The 16,169-nt window shown below is 41.6% G+C and overlaps 1 protein-coding gene across 1 annotated transcript in view; it reads left to right on the plus strand.

The window, feature by feature from the left end:
• The window catches only part of nbas (NBAS subunit of NRZ tethering complex), a 198,421-nt gene that overhangs the window by 16,147 nt on the left and 166,105 nt on the right, over window positions 1–16,169 (plus strand). The window contains exons 10-18 of the mRNA XM_038726982.1: window positions 136–274; window positions 373–438; window positions 567–695; window positions 1,057–1,120; window positions 1,655–1,848; window positions 3,695–3,970; window positions 9,435–9,560; window positions 9,885–10,036; window positions 10,213–10,344. Of these exons, the coding sequence (XP_038582910.1) occupies window positions 136–274; window positions 373–438; window positions 567–695; window positions 1,057–1,120; window positions 1,655–1,848; window positions 3,695–3,970; window positions 9,435–9,560; window positions 9,885–10,036; window positions 10,213–10,344 (1,278 nt within the window). The remainder of the gene's footprint in view (window positions 1–135; window positions 275–372; window positions 439–566; window positions 696–1,056; window positions 1,121–1,654; window positions 1,849–3,694; window positions 3,971–9,434; window positions 9,561–9,884; window positions 10,037–10,212; window positions 10,345–16,169) is intronic.

Consider the following 16,169-nt stretch of genomic DNA (forward strand, 5'->3'; position numbering starts at 1 on the left):
AGACCTGGCTCAAACCCAGGCTGGAGGATGACCTCACAGTGACCACCTGAATTTGTTGTAGCAAATTGATCTGTCAGGGCATAATCGTGGAGGAGCTTATCGTGTGTGTGTGTGTGTGTATGTGTGTGTGGTCAGATTGCTGCTGGTGGGAGGCTGTGAGTCAGGGGATGATGGTACGTCCAAGGCCTCTTGCTGTGGGATTACAGCCTGGAGGATTCTGTCTGGCTCGCCACATTACAAGCAGGTCACCAGCTATGAGGACGATGTAAATCCGGTGAGGAGACCACACACTTATTCATGCACAAGCTAATCACGTCAATATCTAACACACAAACGCACGCATTATTGATATCTGTTCTCTGTGTCTGTTAGAATCAGAAGAGAGGTTTCTTCAGGATCCCCAGCTTCAGATTCTTTTCCAGACAAGGAGATGAAAAGGTAACAGCTCTCCTCTTTCCATTTTCCACAATAAAAATGTAAAAAAGCTTAATGGGAAGGGTCTGGCAAGCATTCTCTTTATTTAAAAAAAAACAAAAAAAAACTTTGTCTGCAAATATGATGTCCAGGACGGTGTATTCCGCATGAGTTTGAGCCCCGATGGAACCCTGCTCGCTGTCATCCACTTCTCTGGTCGCCTGTCTCTCTGGGACATCCCCTCTCTCAAACAGAGGGCCACATGGAGCCAAGAGCAACAGGTACCCCTCTAAGCTGCTTGTGTTTATGTGTGGGTGTGTGTGCATGCATGATTTTGCTCAGGCGGAATAAATCTATGCATTTCAGTTGTGTGTGCTGGTAATATTTTGTACATTAGATGCTTGACTGACTGTATTAATGTAATCTCTCTCTGGCTCAAGTGTGTGTGTGCGTGTGTGCGTGTGTGTGTGCTCTCCCATTTGACAGTAAGTGAGGTGGCTTACGGAGAACTTTATGCGGCATGTGTGTATGCTCTGTAAGTGTAAACAGGTTTAGCAGATTAATTTCTACACTCCCCTCCCTCTCTTCTCCTTTTTTCCACCCTTCCTCTTTGGTCCCTCCATCCTTCGGTCCTCCCCGCAGCCAGGATTTGAGGAGATCAACCCAGAGTGGAAGACATCGCTGGAGAGAAGGAAAAAAATAAAAGGTAGTTTGGCCTGAAGGGTTAAGGAGAGCCGACTTTGTTGCTGACACAGCAGTGCACACTGGATATAATTTAATGATCTTTGACATGTCTTATTCACTGAATTATACAGTTATTTAGACATACAACCATACAGTGTATGCCAAGGCTAGCAAATATTTTTTTTTCTCCTTCAAAGTGTCTATGCTTGTGAGTGTGTGTCTGCCTGTTGTGTAGCTGCAAGTAGCTTTTTTTTGTGTGTGACAGTTTTGGGCCAGTAGTGATGACAGCTATGACAGCTTGTGTAAGCAGTAATCTGTGTGAGTCCCCATCTAATGCATGACAAGTGATGGATATGCCCACGTGTGTGAATATGTCCAAAAACATAGACAAAATTAAAAAAAAAAAATAATAATTCCCAACAAGTGGGACTAATAAGTGCATAAAAGCATGTTCATGGAATATTTGAATACAAATTTCTATCGGCTTTGGTCCCCTCCTCCTGTGTATAACCACATTTGTGTAATTGCCCTTATGTCTCTTCATTACCTGTCCCAGATAAGGAGCAATACTACCCGCTGGTGGATGTGAGCTGGTGGAGTGACAACGTGTTGATTCTGGCTCGTGTCTCCGGCTCCCTCACGATCTCATCCGTCAGGACGCTGCGCAACCTGCTGGGGAAATCCTGCGAATGGTTCGAGCCCTCACCTCGAGTCACTGCAGCGCATGATGGCGGCTTCCTCAGCCTGGAGGTAAATGTCAAGGCAGTGGTACTCATGTTTGGTTAAGTCAATGGAGAGAGGGAGACTCATGTAAGCATCTTTTAGCGCTAGTCATACATTATGGATCTTGGCCTCCACGGCTTTAAAAGGCATATTATTATACGTTGGAGGATAATTTCAATTGCTTCATCCTTTCATCTATTTTCTAAACTGCATGTTCAGCTCAGGGTCGCACAGGGCTGGAGCCTGGCCCAGCATGCACTGGGAGAGGAAAAAAAAAAAGGAACAGACTGGACAGGTCAGCAGTCCGTCAAGGAGATGTCAGTTATTTTCTTTTAAGTATTAAAGATGTAAAGCAAAAAGTGCTTTTGAGTACACCGTTTGTGTTGTAAAGTGAGGCTGGTGTACAGTAAAATTAATCATGGTTTTGCAGCACACGTGTGTATTGATTTGTGATTGAGCCTTTGCACTGCCAGCTGATGTGATTTCCCAAAGGATATTTTTTTTCTGACAAATAAATATTTGAACCCAAAGTCCTATATTACATCATATTATTTTATATTATTTTATATTTTCAGTTTGTTGGGTCATTGTGTAAAAGTAAGTGTGTGTGTGTGTGTGTGTGTGTGTGTGTGTGTGTGTGTGTGTGTGTGTGTGTGTGTGTATAATGTTACAAGTGTGTGATGATGAAAAAGCCTATGGATCCCTGCTGCTTTATCCCCCAACAAAGACCCTGATATCGCATCACCCTCTTTTTATTTCACTTCTTAGCTTTCCTTTTTATTTTTTTATCTGATTGCGGAGAGAGAGAGAGAGATGGAGAGAGAGGGATTTCTTTGCCAGCTAGCTGCCAAGTTTTTGGAAAGGTTTCATCAGCCTGCTACAGCATGGAGAGGGGGATGGGTAGCTGTGTCTACAGCTGAAGGTCTGTGCGCGTTGAAATGTGCGTTGAAATCACCACAAACATGGGGCTTGTACTGCATGTACAGATTGTGGAATAACGTGACCTTGCGCAATTGGGATGGTTAGTGCATGTGCCTCCTCCTTTGTGTGATGAGTTGGGGTAGTGCATTAATGCACCACTAGAGAAGCTGCCTCAGCTCCTCATTGATTAAGGTGCTTACTGTTTTACAGGTGCTGAATGTTTCATAAACCCTGGCTGGGAGCCCCTTTGCTAGCATTTCATTCTAGTGAGCTAAAACCCAGAGGGGCATCGCTGCAAAAATAGGAGGATAAAAAATGGGCAAATATTATTCCTGGGCATAACTGAGGCAAGAACTAGAGAACAGGGCAAGACAGTTGAAGAAAAGTTAAGGAAAGTACTTTGGACAGATTTTCTATCGAGCAGCTTGACCTTGCTGTGGTTTTGTGTTTAGACAGCCTGCTGATCTGGCATGAGGGCGCTAAATTAAGTGTTTACCAGCTTAGGCACAGCTAGATGTAAACTGTGCTGCATTGCATTCCATGCTTCATTTTTCATTCAGCTCTCCCTGCTGGCAAAGTAGCCATCCGTACTCTGCATCAGAAAGTCATTCTGGACCAAGGCTGTAAATCTGACAGTCTTAATCATCAGGGATGGGCGTTCTTCTGTTTTGCAGCCCTCACTTTATGATTTGAGCAAACAAGACAGATGGATTTTTATGTAAAAATACAGCTGTGGCTTTATGAACACTTCCAAGCCATATGTTAGCAGTATAATTCAAAGTTATGTCTAAATCACATGTGTATGTTTTTTTTGTTTTTTTTGTTACTCTTGTTTATCAACTGTCTTGTGCACCTTAATTTTTTAGTTCTTCTACTCCCATCCCTCTTAACTTTTGTTGTCTCTCAGTTCACCTCCATCCACTTTGTAATGCTACATTCTTGTTATCCACAGTGTGAGGTGAAGCTGGCTCAGAAGCGTGGGCGCCTGGAGAGCAACCTGAGCGGCGGGGCCGGCGAGGATGAGGAGGGTGATGACGGCGGGGACTCTGACTCAGATGAAGAGTCCTCTGCCAAAGCCCGCTACTTTGGCTACATCAAGCAGGGCCTGTATTATGTGACGGAGATGGAACGTTTCACCCCGCCGCGCAAACGCCCTCGCACCGTGATCAAGAACTACCGCCTGGTCAGCCTGAGGTCAACAACACCAGAGGAGCTGTACCAAAGGAAGGTAGGAGCCTGACACAGCTTGTAAATGACTGGAATATTAGTGTTCATGAGTTACCTGTTGATACTTAACCTAACTCTCTTGAAGCACTAAACCTGTGCATCTCATTTATAAAGGCAATAGCTTTGAATTTTGGCTCCAGAATGTGCTATTCAGGTAAAAGTTCACACAGCACTCCTGCAACATGAGTGATTAGAAGAATCTTTGGTTGAAAGAGCAAATTTTGAACGTGCTAGATCAGGTAAAAGGAAAAAAATGAGACCCTTGCACTGAACGGCTGCTGTTATTCCAGAGCACAATTTTCTAAAAGGATAGTTTAAACATTCTGAGGACCACCGCTTTTAACTTTCAAGTTGTTTATAGCCGTACTCGAGGCACTGCTCTAGGGACGGCAGCCGGTCAGTGGGTCCACTACTTTGGCCCAGACTGAAATATCCCAACATCTATTAAATGAATTGCCATGACATATTGTGCAGACAGCTATGGTCCCCAGAGGACAAATCCCTCTGATTTTGTGAGTTTCACATTTGTGATTTTGAGTGAAATCTCTCAATTATGCTGGATGCTGAAAATAATACCTGCATTCATGCTCCCCACATGATGAATTGTACCTTTGGTGATCCATTAACGTTTCATTTACAATTTCACTTAGTCCAGTAGTCCAACATGAATTTTGTGAATGACCAAATCCCTGCAAAACATTGACATTCCGATCAGCGTCAGCTGTACTTTGTGGTTAGATCTAATTAGCAAATGTTAGCATGCTAACATACACAGTGTGCCTGAATACAGCCTCACAGAGCCACTAACATTATAGTCTAGGTTAAAATGAATAACTGGGCGGCTGGTTACTGAGTGGCTCGGTGACTCTGTGGAGAAGTCACATCACATTTTTCATAACATTTACATAATTGGTGTGACCTGTCTGAACAGGTGCCTTTTTTATTTGACAGTTCAGTTAGCTCTTGCAGTGTGTTAAAACCAGTAGGAGTCCTCAGAATGGGGTAGCATATGCATAATAGGGGAAAAATGAAGAGTCACATTTCTGTTGCTGTTTACTTATTCATCACAGCACACACAACAAAATGTTGCTTACTGTAGCTGAGAAACGCATTCGTCAGTGTTCATGCTGGAATAGCTTCATGTTTGGATTTGAATGTTCTTTTAGCTCAGCAATCTAAGCGACAATCCCACAGCTGACGTTCAGTTCTCTGCCTCGCCCAGTGTTATAAATTCATTGTGGCAAAAAAATTGATATTATCTATTTAATATTTCAAAGGTACTCCATTCTTAATTATACCACCCCTTTTGTAAGGCCTTTATCATATTCAGACTGATACGTGAGTCACATGTCCCTCACTGTAATGCCTGTAATAATTTTTTATGAGCAGTTGTCATTCAATTGTCTTCAACGGTGGATATCACGTTTACCATGAAAGTCTTCATTTCTTTTCCCACTTCATTTAGCAGCAACTGCAGGACGTCATAAGAATCCATTTGGTCATTGACTGAATTATAACAGGCTGATCTGCGAAATTGGTTTCTGACTAAATAAATCCTGTGCCAGCTCAGTGAAGTGCTATTGTTGTGTTGGATCAGCTCCAGAGTTCTGATGAGGAGAAATGAAAACCAAGCAAGATGTTCAGCCTGCTTTAAGGCTATTTCTCAATCCCAGGGGTTTCTCTGAAATGCTAATTGCTGCATTAGAAATATGGCTGTTGTTGCTGCTCGCTACAAATTGCAGCAAAGACAACAACATGCTCTATCATAAAGCACAATATCGGCTCACAACGGTCCCAAGTTTGAGCATGGTTCATCAGTCATTTTTATGACCCATCATCTATTTCCTTCTTCATCATTGTCATCATCATTACATGCCATTAGTCATCACCATCAAACCTAACAGTGGAGAGTTACAAAGTAATATATCATTATTATCTCTTTGTAACACCCGCGGCTCTTCCCTAGCTGCTGCTGCTGTTCTCCTGTTGAAATAGTTTATTTCTTATTCACATGTACCTCATATAGGCATGTGAGTGATGGGGAGGAGGGGTGTCGGTATTGTATGTATGCATGTTGGTATACGTGTATGCATTCATGTTTGGTTTATTGTGTGTGTCAATGCCTGCATATTTCTTGAGTTATATTCCTACAGTTTTACATTTACTCACTCACTCACTCCACTTGACTGTGGATAGACCAGAACAAGTGACTCTGAGTTATTTCCTCAGGTCAACCCCTTCATGTGTTTAGGTCAGAGTTTGATGATGCGTTTGGTGGTGTAACCCTGCCTGTGTGAGTAGTACACTGGCAGGGCTGCTAACAGTTTTATTAGCTGAATCCAGAGAGAGAAGGAAGTGTTTTTTGAAGTCCTCCTACGTGAGGTTTAACTGTGTGGGGTTCTTATTGCCCTCGAGGAACCACAGTCTGGCTAATGTGTTGCTTTGTACTCCTACACACAGAAAGAGATAGATACGCAGTGTGTCAGTCAGTGCGCTTGCAAACATGTACTTTCACAAACATATTGAGTGGGCCTGCATAAACTGAGGCTGTTGTTGGATCAAATAATTTTGTGAGACGATGATATGACACAAAACCCCTTTTAGCATAATTATGTGTTGACATCTAAGCTAGGCCAATTTAATAATAACAATAATGACAACAACAACAATTCTGCTGCTACTACTACTACTACCAAATGGAAATACATGGTCTAAGACTAAGAGTCTGCAGCCATGGTAGCGGCTCTGTGAGGCCATATTTAGGTGATTTGAGCTAAATGCTAACATGCTCACAGTGATAATGCTAGCTTTACGAGGCCTAGTCTGGTTCCCAATACATCCATGTGTTAAGTAGGTGTTATATTTATCATGTTCACCATCTTAGTTTAGCACTAACTAAGCACTAAACAGTACGGTTGTACACACACACATAACAGCCCTAATTCTCAATGAAGGGGATCAGTGTTCATGTGTAGGTGTAGCGTGTATAGGTCAAGTGGGAAGCTTCTGGTCTGAGCATAGACTGTATATAAAAAGGGTCTGAGACGTGGATCCACTGTGGAAGTCCCTTAAATCTGCATTCTATTGAACGGCCAGCAGGGGGCGACTCTTCAGGTGGCAAAAAGAAGTCAGTTTCCATTAGAAATAATGGTAAAATGACCCTACTTCTCACCTGAATAATTACCTTAGTAAACACTTTCCTAATGACTTTATGGTCTCAATCACTAGTTTCATGTCTTGCTACATGATGTTCTTTTAGCAAATTATGGTCCCATTTAGAGGAAAATAGACCATAAAGCAGAGTATGTTTCAGGGAGGGATTATCTATGATTGACAATTTATTACCTTGGCGACCTGTCAATCAGGCTAGATATCCAAAGAAGGTTGAAGTCAAGAGCAACTGGACTTGGTTGAAGATACTAGAAGACGTTTTGTCCCTCATCCAAAGGACTTCTTCAGTTCTGACTGACTGGTAGGGAAACTCAGCTATTTAACCTCTGTGGGGTCGTTTGCCAGGATCATTGATACCGCTGGTTCATTAGTGTTCCTGGCTCTTGTAAGGACAGTCGTTATGGTCATTAGGACCACCCACTGAACGACCATCGTTGGTATCTTCACCTGAGGCCAATAGGTTACGTTTGTTGAGTTTCCTGGGAAGTAATGAAAGGACAGCATTGTAAGTGGGGGATAAGTGGTGGCGTAGACCCCCTCCTCTGTTCAGCGATGGCTTCTCAACACGGGTGTAGATGGCTTCCTTGACACCTCTTTCAAATATTCCATCTTCTCTGTCTAAAATGTGCACCTGGTGTTCCTCAAATGATTGTCCTTTATCCTTCAAATGTAAGTAAACGTCATTAAACTGCACCAAAGTCTCTAATGAAGCAAGCAAAGGAAAATAAAGCCTGCACATCCAGCCATCTCACCTACTGCACCCGATGTAAGCAGCTGGCGGCTCTGCGAGTAAAATTAGCTGATGAAATGTATGAATGAAAGCGCTGCTGTGCGAAAAAAGAAAGCCTAAAACTGAGCTAAAGTAGACTTAGACATGAGTTACATCATTTGAATTTCTCTTAAACATTTAGCCTAATAAATTCAAAGACACAATTCAATTAAATCTTTATTGTCCCACCAGGGGAAATTTGATTTGCAGTAGGGTTAAAAACAAACATACATGAGACGTGAACAAAGATAAGAAAAGCCGTTACCGCATACAACATGTATTTGTTCGTCTAAAAGTCTAAAAGTACTCAAAAAGTTGAAATGGTAGCCTCAGCACTGTAGGATTCTTCTGAGCAGCTGCTCAAGCTCAGTGCAAATTTAGGACATTTGGGGGGAATCTGTATCTTTGCCAAAAGAGGGTGGTCAGAGCTGGCTGTGTCTGAGCCTTACGTATAACTTGTCTTTTATAGATGTCTGCCAAGGAAAGCTGTTGAGTGCCAATTATTTTGCTGGCTACCCTAACAATGTTAGACAGTTTATTTTTGCTTTTCACTGTAATATTCACATACCAAGCTATGCAACAAAAAGTTAAAATTGATTCAATAAAAGATTTATAAAACAGTCATCAAAGTTTTGTCCACATTAAAGGTAGGCTACTAAAGGTACAAAAAAATTATTCAGCTTCAACAACTCAGTCGACTATAGGCAAGACTTGACAGTTCTGATTCGACTATGTAAATCCTACTGCTGTGCACACAGAACAGCTGCTATAACCTTATTTTAGTAAGGTTGTATTGACGCTGTGTGTGGCTCCTGATTCCTCTTTTGGGGTTTCTCCCTCTGTCCATTTGATTTTCCTTCTTCAAATATCACCAAATATTTCACTGCTATCCCTCTGTAGCAGACCCACTCCAGACTGTGTCACTTTGCACATTGCTACACAGATTGACATCTGCATGTTAGAGCAGTTCCTATTCAGTCTTTGAGTATTCAGAGTGCGTACTCAGAATTTTGAAAGTGCCATAGCTTTTGCACAGGTTTTTTCAAAGCCTTTGCTACTTTGTCCTTCAGCGTGATGGAAAATTGGGCCATGTGCTTTTCTCCTGTCTGTTTTTTTTGCCAAGATATATGCAATGTGGTTTGAATTCATCATTTTATTCATGTAATTCTGTTTAGAAACACTGTGCATGAAGATTAAATCACTAATATACCCATGGGATGATAATTGGATATTAAAAAACATAAAGAAAATACATCACAGAATATGAAATTAATTAAACTGTTGCACAGTTCTGTTATTTTTATTTTTTTGTACCCAACCTAAATTTTACACCAGAAAATTTGCTCTTTCTTAATTAGACTCCTCATCAAATGGATTGTTCCTTTTATTTCCCAAACACTTCTGAATTCACTCATCCTTTCTGATCGTATACAGTTGTTTCAGTGCAGTCTGTTCCACTGTGTGAAGAAAACATACATGTATTGATCATGTCCTAATAATGTGTGCATTTTTGTTTATCACACAGATTGATAATGAAGAATATGGCGAAGCCCTGTCTCTTGCCCAAGCGTATAATCTGGATTCAGACCTGGTGTACCAGAGACAGTGGAGGAAGAGTACCGTCAGCATTGCCTCAATACAAGATTATCTGGTAAGAGATAGAAGAAACAAGAGAGATACATGTGAGGAAATGAAGAAAGCGGGAGGAGTGATGGTTAAGAAGAGAGAGAGATGAAGAATTGAATCAGAGTTTTAGTGTTTATCACAGTATATTAGATGTCTGTTAAGAAATACACAGTATGTGTGTGTGTGCACGAGTAGGGGTACAGTGCATGCTTAAGTGTAGCACAACCCCCTTACTCTATTTCACGCATCATTTTTACCAATTTGTAGCAAATTTTCACACCCTTCCTTCCTAATTCTCTATCTCATTTCTTCTCATTCCCTCTCCTTGCATTCCCTATATCCCACCCAGAGCAAGATCTGCAAGCGCTCATGGGTGCTGCACGAGTGTGTGGAACGCGTCCCAGAGAACGTTGATGCTGCCAAGGAGCTGCTGCAGTACGGCCTGAAGGGAACCGACATTGAGGCCCTCATAGCTATAGGAAACAGGGAGGATGGGGGCAGGTACGGCATGCCTGAACACACGAGCGCAGGCCAATGCAATCCCTCTGCATACATATTCCATAAATGACAATGGATTTTTGTCAGCGTCCACCTGATGCTCATTCTGTCTGCCTCATTTTGATTATCTGTATCTACTTTTTAGCTACAGTATATATCATTTCCTTCCCATGTCCCAGGTTTATAATGCCAGGCGACGTTGACCTCGATGACCTGCCCTACGAAGACATCGTGTCAGACGATGTGGAGATGAAGAAGGAGAGGGAGAGCACGAAGAGACGAGAGCTGTTTGCCAAGGTTGACTTCAGCAGGTACGCAGACAGGAAGTTGTTGGTTAGTCAGCTCAGTTATTCAGTCAGACAGCAGATGAACACAGAAAGTCACAGCAAGTGGAACTGCTGCCAAAGACTAGAGCATTTACTTGAACAAAATCACAGAGGCTTGCTAGTGGGTACAGAGACAATCCTTCAGCGGGAGGACCCAAGCTTGGTTGGCAAGCATCTGCCTTGCTAAAGTGTCCTTGTGCAAGTTATCAAAGCCCTTATTTCATACGTATAATCCTTTCACAGGATGGTAATTGGCATGGTTTTAGAAATGGCGTTGTTGGTCTGCTAGTCACTTGAATTAAGGTTCGGTCTGCTGGTTGGTCCACCACTTTGGTTCAGACTGAAATATATCATCAACTATTTGGTAGATCCCCATGAAATGTGCTGCAGATATTCAGTATCCCTAGTAGATCAGTTATAATGACTGGTGATCCTCTGACTTTTGATACAGCGCCACCAGCAGGACAAATTATTTTATCTATTCAGTAAAATATGTCAACATCTACTCAATTGATTGGCATCAATTTCGTACAGGTATTCATGGGTGCCAGATATGTATCCCTTGACTTTTTCCTCTAGTGTAAATAGTGGCTTGGCATTTTTGGGTGAAATGCCTGGACAACTATAGGATGGATTGCCAGGATGGTTTGAAATATTTTGGATTATTCCAGCATCATCAGGTCAAAATTTCTATCAGTTCAATACTTACCGTACAATACCTGCAAAGCAATGTAAAATCCCCATCATCCTCAACTATACTTTGTGTTTACTGCTAATTAGCCAATTTTAGCATGCTAACACTCTAAACTAACAATGGGGTACAGTAAGGGTCGGCAAATAAGTTTGGCATCGGGCCAAATGTTTTTCAAGTCATTAGATGGTGGGCCAGAACACAGTCGATTTATAATTTATAATCCTTAAATTAATGTGATCCTGTTTAGCTCAGTCAGTAGTGCACAGGAATCCTGTTTGAAGGGTTATGTGTCCAATCCCCACTTGCTGCGAGTTATTAGTTATAGTTTTTATACTATTTTTCTCCCTTTTCAACATATTAATTATGAAGAGATCGTTTTACCTGTTCACAATTAAGCATGTGCAGGTCCACATCAACCTATGGAGGCTTATTTTCATTTCCTCTGGATCGCCAGGCAGAGGAAATTCCTGTTTCTCATTCAGGGGAATCCAATCTCACGTTTTCTGACTGCTTTTTCAGAGGTGTGTCAAGCAAACCAGAGACTCTTTTGAATTTCCTTCAGAACTTTTCAAAGTAAAATAGTAAAATCTCTCAATTAAACACAACATAAAGTACTGTTGCAAGTACATTGTTGCGCTTTTATTTTGGAAGCGCACTCACTTAAGAGGGAGTGATTATGCGGGTAACTTTTGCTGTCATGACTGAGATCAGTTTCAGCACCAGCCATTGTAATGTTTTTCTTTTGTTGTTGCCGCTATTAAAGTAATCTGGCCATGGGCCAGATATTTTTGCTGGCGGGCCAGCTTTGGCCCGCGGGCCACCTATGGCTGACCACTGGTGTACAAGGAAAACAGGGTGTACAGGGTTACTAAATTCTTGGAAGTTGTTTGTGTAATTCTTCACTAAACTTTTAGGACTGCACCAGCAGAATTCAACAACAGCTTCACACTCTCAGTAGCAGTTGTTAGGTGGGTGGTTAAATCCTGACGCTGACCCGGGAGAGTCCCCTTGTCGGCAGGTTGTTGCCTACTGTTTAGAGAGATTAAATTATTCACGGTATCAACTATAATGATTGGTGTAGCGACTGCACATCCATTTGTTGAAAATAAAGAAAAAGAGAGATTGTGGCGGAGGTATTTAAGGTGTAGACAAGGTAACCATGAGGGAATGGGAAAGGAGGGTGCCAAATGTAACACTGATTATTTGATTAGGTCACACACACCGGCGAGGGGATCATAAAGGCAGGGACATTAATGAGAATGAGGGAGAGAGCGCTGGTGGAGATTAGTGGATAATCTGCTGGAGGTAATTTATGCCTTTGTTGTCGAGTGCCCAGGGAAAGACTAATGAAAAACCCTTTAGTGATCACTAATCACCTCTCATAAACACACACACACACACGCAAATACACACATGTGTATGTATTATGAAACCCTCTTAAGCTTAATATGAGTTCATACACACATTACACACATCTGATCGAAATTACCACATGCAAACACAAGGTAATAAGCATATGGTGAAATGAATGATTTAAAATGCATATCCATGCTGCGTTTATGCAAACAAGCATTGAGCATACAGGTATTTCAAGCATCAGTAGCTGGATTGTGCTGTGTCTATTGTTCTTCTTACCTCAGATGCTTAACCACTGAACCTCCAGTCTGCATTTGAATGAGGGAGAGCAGAAACTGTGTAATTTGGAGCTCCCGTTATATCTCCCCCACAGTTCCCCGTTTAGTTTTTTTTTTTTTTGTCCTTTGATTTTCTCTCTGTTTAGCTCATTGTGTAATAAAACTGTTTAGCTTTATTGCAGACCTGTAGTCCATTGTAGACAAAGAAAAGATGGAGGATAAGAAAAAGATATAAGGGGGAGTGAAAACAATCGATAATTTACAAACTATTAAAAAAGCCATTGCATTAAATCGTCAGTGAATTGCCTTCTTTAAAGACACTATTATTCTCCTTTCTTTATATCTGAATCGGGGTTGTTTGCCAGGCATCTCATACACGTGTCCCCAAAATGTGTTTATATGTATGTGTGTGTGCATTTGGATGCAGCAAAGCCCCTCACTAATGGATCTAAACATGTTGCCTTGAGGCATGAGGCAGATAATAATTCTCTTAATTTCTTTTTAACTACACCACCATTACAGAAATGGCTTGGTATCGATCACAGCTGCTCGGTGTGTGTACTCTTTGTGTGTGATGCTCTTGTGTGTGTGTGTATATAATAAGGACTGTATTTAACTACTGACTGTCACACTGGGTCCATCTTTTGTCCCTCCCATGTTGTCATGTTGTTTGTGTGTGTGTGTGAGATTGAAAGACATGATCAACCAGGACCTCTATTCTATTTCTAACAGTCAGTACTGTGAAATAAAGCGTGATTATTCTTAACTTTTGGGTTAACATTTTCAGTAATCAGAGTCAAACCCATTTAGTTGATTTTTGCTATCCTATGTAAAGCTAAAATATTAATTTATATATTGAATATTATTGGATATTCACTTCCCCCTCAGCAAATCACAGGTTTTGTTTAAAGGACCCAATAAAATAAGGTAATATTCTCCAGCCTTGTCTCCATTTTTTGTTGTACATGTGTCTCATTACTACCAGCTTTTCTCCTATAGGCAATGTCTTGTACTTGTACTGCATTCAGTTATCCTGAAATGTAATATCACATAAACAGACTTTAATGTGACAGACTTCCTCAGGACTTGGTTATTGCTTCTTAGTCTTAACTGTCATGCACCAGCCTGGTGCTGTTTGTCTCGCACATTTGAAAGCTGCTGTTTTGGCTTCATGCAGACAGTTTTATCTTTTAGCCTTTTTCTCATCAGTCTGTGTATGCGTAATAAAGTATAATTCAGTAGCCGCCAAGGGCTATTATAACTGCTGCTCTGACTCTCCGCATACAACAACAAGATGGACAATACTGCAGTCGCAGTGTGTGAGAGCGAGAGAGGGAGAGAGAGAGAGAGCGATAGGGGGAAAAGAGAGTGAAGATGATAGTGTGCAGTCTGCTGCAAGGTGTTTATGTTGTTATCTGATCAGATTCAGACCTCAATCAGAAGTCTCATTTTCTCATTTGCTCCAGCATTGGTCGTGTGTGTGTGTGCGCGCGCGCCCAGACAACGTTGTTTTTGTCTGTTTATGCAGTCCAATTTTGCCCCTCACACTGTATGATAATCGCTTGTATCACACACTGCATTTCTGTGTGTGCGTTTGAGTGTATTGGCCTGTTTATATGTGGTTCAGTCCTTGTCCTGCACAGTCATATTCAGGGTGTTTGTACAGAGACGGTGGAGTGATGCCATGTGATTGTAATAACCTGCTGTTCTGATGGCTTCGAAATACAAGATGCGCACACACACATACCTTCAAGCAATCAGGGTCCAGTCTTTTTACATTAAGCAGCATGTGCGATAATGTGTAACAATCTAAAGGATAGTTTAAGTTGTTCCCATTACACCTTAAACCTTAAAGCCCTCAATCTCCATTCAGATGTGTTGCAGTGTTTTTGTTCATTCTGGGCCTTTCTTAACCACGTTTTTCCCTTGAGTCACTGTTTAGCATAAGGGCAATTTCAGGAACTAATATAAACCTTTACAAAGGCACAGGCACTCTGCTGCCCTTTTGATGTACAGACAGGTTGCACATTTGTATGTGTAACATTGTGCTACACACTGTTTATGCTGTACTTGAGTGGAATTCAGCAGTAGCTTTAGCAATTTAGAAGCGAGAGACGTGGACCTGAATTGAACATTCAGCCACCTCTAACCTGTTGGAGCCAATTCCACAATGCCACTCCACCACGCTTGTGTTGGTCTATGAATTGCAGTCAGTGAAAAGGTTTGAGACCTTTAATCAGTTGCTGATGTTAACTTCCAGTAAAGAGTCAATGGCCATGCTAGCGACCCTGTGAGGCTGTACCTATGCACAGTGCTGCTTTCAGCTAGATGCTAACTTTCATATGCTAACATACTCAACAATGACGACAATGCTAACAGGCTGGTGGTAAACGGTTCTAATATTAATAATACCATGTTCACCATATTAGTTTTGTGTGTTAGCATGCTTAGATTAGCTAATCACAAAGTACAGCTGAGGTTGATGGGAAAAGTATTTTATTTTGCAGTCACAAAAATTTTAATTTTCACTTTAATGATAGCGCAAAATGAAAACTTGGGGTCACCAAAGTTATTATAATTCTAAAGAGGGTGTGAATGTCTGTGAATGTCAATCTGCTGGTGGCACTTATGTAATATCAAAGCCTCGCCAAAGTCAATACAATGCATCATCTGACTCGCGTTGTTAAAAGTGCTCTGCTACAGATTTTAAATAGATAGATACTTTATTATTGCCATGCACGTGTTTGTGGTAATTGTCTGTGTTGACAACATGGTCCAGTTCAAGTTCAGTCCAGTGCCTGCAATTCAGGTCAGTTTATGGGATCTTGTGGCAAGGGGAGTGAAGTAATCTGGCTGCTGAAATAAAGACACTGGTTTTGAATCGAGGGGTATTGGTTAATATGGACCAGTAATTCCTTTCAGAGGGGAGAAGCTGGAGGAGGTGGTGGGGTGGGTTGTTTGGTTATTTTAGCTGCCCGGTTGAAGGTGCACTTATACAGTGAGTTGACTGGGGCAGGGTCACAGCCAATTACGTTGGAGGCTTTACAGACAATTCGCTCCAGTTTCCTCTTGGTATATAGAAGTGGACCAACAGGTGTTTTTTGACATGATACTTCTTCAGTTGCCTGAGGAAGAACAGTCTTTGCTGGGCCTTTTTCATGATGTAGTTGGTGTCCATTTCAAGAGTGTTACTGATGTAGGTGCTGAGGAATTTGAAGGAGTCTGTCAGGGTTATGGGTTGGTCAGAGATATGAACCGGGGCTTTGATGTTTGTCCTCCTGAGGTCAACAGCGATTTCCATTGTTTTTGAGATATTGAGTAAGAGGCTGTTGTCCCTGCACAAGTGTACAGCCCAATTCACATCTTGTCGTCATAGGAGTCTTGTCATTGTTATTGACGAGTCCAACGAAAGTGGTGTTGTACTTGTACCTGAATATTTTGACTGTTCTGGCGTGAGTTTAAACTCGTTGGTGGAAATGTAG

The sequence above is a fragment of the Micropterus salmoides genome, unplaced genomic scaffold (assembly GCF_014851395.1).
Source record: "Micropterus salmoides isolate LMB-PRFRI ecotype aquatic unplaced genomic scaffold, ASM1485139v1 Ms_hic_scaffold_18, whole genome shotgun sequence".
Taxonomy (NCBI): Eukaryota; Metazoa; Chordata; class Actinopteri; order Centrarchiformes; family Centrarchidae; genus Micropterus; species Micropterus salmoides.